This window comes from Thermoascus crustaceus (genome assembly GCF_041956765.1).
Source record: "Thermoascus crustaceus strain CBS 181.67 unplaced genomic scaffold VTN00scaffold_2, whole genome shotgun sequence".
Lineage (NCBI taxonomy): Eukaryota > Fungi > Ascomycota > Eurotiomycetes > Eurotiales > Thermoascaceae > Thermoascus > Thermoascus crustaceus.
In genome coordinates, this window is record NW_027192528.1 from 193 (window position 1) to 7,759 (window position 7,567).

The following is a 7,567-nucleotide window of genomic DNA, read 5'->3' on the forward strand; positions in this document are numbered from 1 at the left end:
ATAGGTTTCTTGGCATACCGCTAGGTTATAGTGGTAATATTCAGCTGACACACCCCCCCAGCACCAGACAAGACGGTGACATATAGATGGAGGTGCTAGGTTATAGATCTCAGTCGGTCAGATATATCAACTAGTCCAAGTAGTTTGATGAATTCTTCATGCTTTTGACGCGGTAGGATCTTGGTGAGACCATCTGCAGCCATGGATGTAGTCAGGACCCATGTAATTTGTATGCGACGGGATTGAACTTTGTCTCAAAGCCATAGATGATGGGTATTGATGTGTCGAAGCTTCAAACGTATAGCAGGTTCATCCTCCTTGATTAGTAGGTCAACAGTCTGGTGATTATTGCATTGAATATTGATGTCATGCTCAAGATCTAGGTCTATAGTGTTGAGCAGTCAGTTCCACCACTTAATCTGCTTTCCAGCTTCAGATATTGCAAGCAACTTGGCTTCAGTAGTAGATGTAGTGATGGTCTTTTGCTTGCCTGAATGCCAATCAACAGGACCTCCAAATAGCTTAAAAAGGTATCCTTCAGTGCTCTTGCGATCCTCATTGTCAGCATAGGCAGCATTGCTTGCGCAGATGAAGATATCAGATGTGAAGTCATCTGGTGGAAGGGAGTATTTGATCGCATATGATTTTGTTCTGTTGAGGTAGCATATAGCATGTTCGGCGGCATCAATATGCTTTGGAGACAGATTGACAAGGAATTCTGACAGCTTACTACTAGTCCTTGCAATATCAGGACAAGTAATAATTGCAGGATACATCAAGGACCCAACAAGTTGTTGATAGTAATAAATTTGATGAGCAGATGTTTGACCATCATATTCAGTGAGATATTCAGTAGTAGCAGCAGGTGTTGACAGGGTTTGATGTGTCTCTAGGTGAAATCTCTTGACAATCTTTTCAATATATGAGTCCTGGCAGAGCCATAGCTTTCACTGAGATCGATCACAGACAACACATATACCTAGGAACCATTTCAGTTCTCCAAGATCCCTCATATGGTAGGTAGCCATAATATCTTGCTTGAGTTGCCTGACATGGCTTTCATGATCACGGTGGTATAGAATGACAATGTCATCAACAAAGAAGAAGACTAGGCAGTGGCGATTGGTGAAAAGGCATGGCTCTTCAGGGACTTTCTGGAGTCCTAGACTAGTCAGCATTTTGGAGAATTCTTGATGCCAGAGTCTAGGGGATCTTTGTAGTCCATATAGAGCTTGTTGAAGCTGCATCACATATCCTGCCTTCTTGAATCCATCTGGGAGCTCAACATAGACTTCCTTGTCAAGTTCACTATTAAGGAAAGCGTTGACTGTATCTAGTTGGATAGTCTCCAGGTTGAAAACAGCAAGAATAGCCATGAGGGTTCTGAATACTTTAGCTGTGAGGGTAGCAGCATATGTATCCTTTAATAGATGACACTGTAGATCACCTCTAACACAGACTTGTGCCTTGAACTTCAGTAGATATCTGTTGGAATCAAATTTATATGAGAATACCCATATAAGAGGTAGGACCTGTGTCTTCTGGGGCCTTTTAACATATCTAAATGTGCCTTATGCTTCAACCTCATTGAATTCAACTTCCACAGCTTTCATGAAGTCATCCTTGAAGGGATGAGCAAGGAGTTCTTTCCAGTTCTTGGGCGGAGATGGCAGCTGATCGCGATGTAGAGGTCTTGGCTGGCTCATGGCAGTGGCGAACGCATTGAAATAGCCTGACAGATCATATGGGCTTTCAATTTGGGTCATATATGCATATCTGCGGCGACAAGAGGATGAGGATGAGAGATCAGCTTCTTGCTGGCGTTGAGATGGCCTTCTCATGCGCGGTTCTGTCAATATATTGGATTCATCAATTTCAGACCTGATTTCTTGCAAAGGAGGTGCTCTAGCAGTCCTAGAACAGGTTCTTGATGAAGGACCTGGTTCAGTAGACCTGCTGAGCTCGCCTTGGAGTTGCAAATCAACATTAGATCCATGATCAAGATATTCAGTAGGAGGATTCAAAGATGTTGGCAGAGAAGATGATTGCTGGGGTGTTGGATCAGGTGTCATAAAGACTGGCTGATCAGGGGTCATCGCTTTGTGAGTGGTCTCATCAATCAGCTCATCATGTTCAACATCCCTAGGCCTGATATCGTCAAAATCATCATGTCTGACATGTTGAGTGATATCTGCCAATCTCATAGGCATGGTAAGTGTCTCTTTTGACTTCTGAACTGCTGTTTTGATTTGATCTTCAAGGAAGGGTTCATCTGGATCATATAGTCTTGTTTTGTTGAATATAACATCTCTGGCCTCAATAACACAGTTCTGATGTGGCATCCAGATCTTCCATATATTAGAAGCTTTATAACCAACCAAATAGCCTATTAGGGTGTGTGGCTGCATCTTTTGCTTTTAAGGAATCTTGGGATCTCTGATATATGCTCGTGAGCCATATACGCGAAGGTTTGCAAGATTGGGGTGTTTGACATGCTCACCAGTGAGCTTCTGAATCATCTTGCGTGGAGTAATCCATCCTAATAATCTTGTGGGCGATCTGTTGATGAGATAGACTGCTGTTCTGACTGCTTCTGGCCATAGATTTAGTGGCAATCTTGCTTTGATGAGCAAGGCTCTAGCCTTCTGTATGATCACCCCCCCAGTGTGTTCAGCTGCACCATTCTGTTCAGGTGTATAGGGAACTGTGTCTTCAATGATAGTACCCTGGGATTTGATTATGGCATTCCATTCATTTCCTAGGGTCTGTTCCTTGTCAATATGATATACCTTCACTCTGACACAGTATTGAGTCCAAATCCAATGTTGGAATCCTCTGATAGAGTCTAATAGATCAGACTTATGTGGAAAAGTATCAACATGATATTCTCAAGATGCATCACAAAGGTAATGTGCTACCCATTTGTCTCCATTGTATGCTTCTTCCATGTTGATTAGATCAAAATGGACCTTCTCATAGGGTCGAGTGGCTCGGTCAGCTGGTCTTCAAGATATCTGACGTTTTGCAGTTGATATGGCACAGACTTCACAGACAGACAGAGGCTGAGAGATAGATCTCTTGGTGGTAATCTTGACACCTTCTGCAGCCTCAGGTAGGTGTTCTAGGGTGTCATAGTTCAAATAACCAAGTTGTTGATGCCATAATTCAATGGGAGCTGCTGATTCAAGTGGTTTCATGGACGTCTGAGTCGCAAAGGAAGTATGTATTGAGTTATATTTGATGGTCCAGTTTTCATGATGAAGTTGAAGCTGACATGTATGCTTGCCTTGATATATGAGGTAGTCTCCATTAGGATCCCATGATATACTGATCTTCCGCATTTGAAAATATGACACCAGGTTTGTATGGAATCTGGGGGAATAGGTGACATTAAGCAGAGTCATATTTAATGGCTTTCCATCTGGACTGACTACTTTCAATACCACAGTGCTGTATCCTTCGATCTTGGTCATAGTATCACCAACTTTGACCATATTGTCAGATCCTGCAGGTTGAAAGTCTTTGAAGCAGTCCCAAACATTGCAGACGTGTATATTTGATGCAGAATCAAGGATGAAGCTGTCACAGAGAGGATGAGGACTGTCCCATGTTGAATAACTTGCTTTGGTAGTGGTGAAGGTAATATCTGGATAGGCACCATAGGAGGAATCTTGGTTTGATGACTGAAAAGCTTCCTTGGGTGATTCTGAATTTGAAGCCTTTTGCTCAATGTACTGATATGCTTTCTTGACAGCCTTCCTGATCATCCAGTTTGACTGGATGAGATTCTTCCACTTCTCATCAATCTTGGGATCAGGACTCCACCCATTTGGTCTGATTGACTTGATGATGTATGGGCATTCACTGAAATGATGTTGGATCCCACAGATGCATGTATGGGGTTCTCGCAGTTGATTTGAAGATCTAGATCCAGGCTGATTTGGCTGTTTTCCTTCAGGGCTTCTGCCTTTCAACATCACAAACAATATGTCATGCTGATTGTGCAAATCACTTATCTCAGCCTGTCTCCATTTGTGAAACTTCTGGACAAGATCATGGAAGCCTATACAGGTCAGATCATTCTGAAGCCTGCCAAACCAGTGGCTATAAAATCCAGGGATCAATGATTTGACTGCCAGCATGAAGTCGGTCATTGGTCGATTGTCCTGGAAGTCAGGGATATTGAGGGCTTTGCCTTTGTCATATAGCAAGTCCCAGGTTGTCAACCAATTGTCTATATTTGACTGATGAAGCGAATGTGGGTGAGCCTTCCATTTTCTTATGATCTCAAGCTCTCAATACCTGGTAGTAGGGGTGAAACGCTTCTTTAGGGCCACAAGGATGTTATGGGCATTTCTGTTGTAGGTATAGTGCAAATTATCTCACAATACTGTCTGCTGAATGAAGGATTTGAGATCTCGTACTGCTCTAATCTTGGAATCATGAAACTCTAGGTCTTGTTTGTATTTGCGCCATTGATATTGATATATCTCTTGTCCCAGTTCATCTAGATCAGCAATAGATGTTGCATTGGTCTTGATCTTACTAGGATCCGGTTCCTGGGGTTCCGTCATCTCTAGGAGAGCTTCCTTATTCGGATTGACATATTCCCATATATCCTTTGCTTCTGCAACCGTCTTGATGACTTGGATCCATTTGTCCCAATCATCGGAGCTGGCCAAGATGATCTGTCGAGATTCAGATGCCATGATGGACGATTCAAAGGGGTTATGGTAGGGATATGACAAGCAGTTCGACTTCTGCACAGAGATCAAGTGCTCGAGGATGGCAATGATATATGATGAAAAGAATCGCGCCTCTATAAAACGCTTATGGATGGATATAGCGATAGAATGATGGAGGGGATTCAATATGAGGATGAAGATCAGTGCCTTAGAGTGACTCTGGGCTCATAACTGTCGGACTGCGCGAACCTCATATTCCGAAGGTATGATGATGAAAGCTCTGATTATTCCAATCTACCTAACTATCTGACCACTATTTATGGACTTAGGGGTTAAGACCTTTCTGAATACTTCTTTGTTCAATGATCCCGAGACATTTTTGTGAACTAACAAAGGAAAATAGGTGGCTTCAGGTATAGACAGTATGATCCCTTTATTGCAGGGATTATAACCTTCAAGATGCCTGGATCGGCGTGTGCTGAATAGGCTGATAGGTCTCTTGGTATACCACTAGGGTATAGTGGTAATATTCGGCTGACAGGTCCTAATCCCCATGGTTAAGGAGCGTCCTTATACACATTATGAGTTCTATCCGGAAATACCTATCCGATGGATCACAGCTCATGGATCATAGCTCATGGATCACCAGGGCTGGATCAATCCCCATGGATCATGGTGATCCAGTCACGTGGTAGTCCTCCCCTCATCCTGCCTGGGCCTAATCCTAGGCTGTGCTGTAACACCCAGAACCCCCTAGAAGATATCAGCAAGCAACTTCAGGCTCTAGCAGGCAATATGGAGTGAGCATTGAAGCAACAGGCCCAGAACCAGCAGCAAGCACGCCAGAGAGACCTAGAGACACTATGGACCCAGCTTAGAGAGATTATGGATGGCTGGAAAGCAGAACAACAGATCCAGGAGGAGCACCTTCTAGGGAGAATCACCTCCCTAGAACTAGAAGTCAGCAAGCTTTGTACAGAGCTCACAGCAACTACCCAGCAACACCCAAAGTCCCCCTTGCCAGCTCCCCCAGCTCAAGAGCACAGACCACCAAGCAGAGCCGCAAGCAAAACTACTGAGTACCAAGCACCTAAGGTACCTTCTATAGGCATCCCCAAGACCGCAAGACAGCCAGTAAAACTGGGAGCATCTTATGCAGACATGGCAGCCCTAATGGCCACCAGGCCTGGGGGCCAGGAATGGCAGGTGGTCGGCCCAAAGCAGAAGAATAAGGCTCAAAAATCAAGCACTACTAGGACTCCTGGGGAGCCTAATACAAGCCAGAAACCAGAGGACCTGAAACTGATCAAAGAGAAGAATAAAGAGGCACGCAGGCTTATTTTTCAAAGAGATAGTGGAGTCATGTCTCCTAAGGCTGAATGGGAGGAAGTTATTTTGGCCCTGAACAGGGCCTTAGCAAAGAAGGGCTTCCCATACTTCCTCCAGGTAGTTGATATGGGCTATACAGAGACTGGAGCCATGACAGTCCTCTTAGAGAAAGGTTCTCTAGACTTTATGCTAGTCCCCCATTATAGGGACCTCCTAGTGACCGCAGCCTGTCAGGCAGACCCAGCAGTGGTATTGGTGGAGCTCCCAGAGCAATGGTACAGGGTCAAGGTCCACAGGGTGCCAACCAGATGATATCTGACCCTAGGCCTGGGCCTAGCCCGTGAAGAAATTGAACTAGGTACTGAGTATAGGCTCAAATGGGACCCCACATGGCTCCAGAACCCCCAGGAGCTCAAGAACAGTGAGAAGAAGGGCTCTACCATAGTGATCACTGTGGGTTCTCTGGAGGAAGCCCAGAAGATCCTTATTAATGGAATCTGCTTTGGGGGTTCTAGATACCGTACAGAGCACTATTGGGAACTAGGGGCTGACACAGTATGCCCACAATGCTGCGGAATAGGGCACAATAGCTTCTGGGCCTGTGGGGATCGCCCCCCATGCTGCTTTATCTGTGCGGGTGCCCATGAGGGGGCTGAGCATGCCTGTAAGGTAGTCAACTGTCCAGCAAGGCCAGAGATAGCATGCCAGCATATGCCCGCTAAGTGTGGTAACTGTGGGGGATCACACCCAGCTATGGCCGGGACCTGCCCTAAGATACGGGAGGCACGAAAACACCTAAGCAAGCAGAGGGGACCTAATAAGGAACCCATAGAGTCTCCTATGGGGGACCACAGGTCAGTTCAGGCTATTATACCAAGCTCCCCAGGCTGTGCAGTGGTGGTAGCTAGCCAGCAAGCTCCCCAGCAGGCTCCTCAGCAAGCCATGCCACAGACGCCCCAGCAGCCTAAGCATAGCCAGCCTATGCTAGCCCCAAGGACCCCTATCACCACTCTGGGCAATGTTACATGGGCAACACGCAGACCCCCCTGGCAGGCACCGGGCCTAGGCCCATAGCAGTATGTTAGTATTTATGGGAGAAGGAGGCGGAACTCTATGAGATGATGATGATATTATTATTATGAGCTTGCTTGCTTGCTTGAAAGAGGATTCTAACTGTTTACACGAATGTGGAATAACATAGACACGCGAGAGGCTAGGCCTAATTGGGTAGGAGGGCATATCTTCCACAGTATTGCAACATAACTGCCGCAGGGCCTATGCGATCACTATCGCAGCCCTGGAACTAGGGCTTCAGCTAAGGGTGGGCCTAGCTTGCCTACAAGAGCCCTATATAGATAGGAATTTCAGACATGGGGGCTATCTACTGTTACGGCACAGCCTAGAGACCATGAGCAGGACAGATGAAGGGGGGATCCTATCACGTGACAATGGATCAAAATGATCCATCTGAACCTTTGATCCATCTATAGTCATGATCCACCGGATAGGTATTTCCAGGGCAGAACTCAGCATGTATATAAGACGCTCCTTAA

General features: G+C 45.5%; 4 protein-coding genes across 4 annotated transcripts; 1 reads left to right on the plus strand and 3 right to left on the minus strand.

Annotated features, from left to right (window-relative positions):
* Positions 1-401: 401 nt before the first annotated feature.
* VTN00DRAFT_3501 (uncharacterized protein) lies at positions 402-1,178 on the minus strand (the record flags this gene model as incomplete). Its single annotated transcript, XM_069429826.1, has 2 exons — positions 402-729; positions 988-1,178. 2 exons carry the CDS (start codon positions 1,176-1,178, stop codon positions 402-404), a joined length of 519 nt encoding a protein of 172 aa, XP_069289022.1.
* Positions 1,179-1,571: 393 nt separating this feature from the next.
* Positions 1,572-2,210, minus strand: VTN00DRAFT_3502 (uncharacterized protein; the record flags this gene model as incomplete). The annotated part of the gene is made up of 1 exon (XM_069429827.1): positions 1,572-2,210. One exon carries the CDS (start codon positions 2,208-2,210, stop codon positions 1,572-1,574), a length of 639 nt encoding a protein of 212 aa, XP_069289023.1.
* Positions 2,211-4,382: 2,172 nt separating this feature from the next.
* VTN00DRAFT_3503 (uncharacterized protein) lies at positions 4,383-4,709 on the minus strand (the record flags this gene model as incomplete). The annotated part of the gene is made up of 1 exon (XM_069429828.1): positions 4,383-4,709. The coding sequence occupies one exon, from the start codon at positions 4,707-4,709 to the stop codon at positions 4,383-4,385; it is 327 nt and encodes a 108-aa protein (XP_069289024.1).
* An 861-nt stretch (positions 4,710-5,570) lies between these two features.
* On the plus strand, positions 5,571-7,088 carry VTN00DRAFT_3504 (uncharacterized protein; the record flags this gene model as incomplete). The annotated part of the gene is made up of 3 exons (XM_069429829.1): positions 5,571-6,243; positions 6,340-6,678; positions 6,766-7,088. 3 exons carry the CDS (start codon positions 5,571-5,573, stop codon positions 7,086-7,088), a joined length of 1,335 nt encoding a protein of 444 aa, XP_069289025.1.
* Positions 7,089-7,567: the final 479 nt, after the last annotated feature.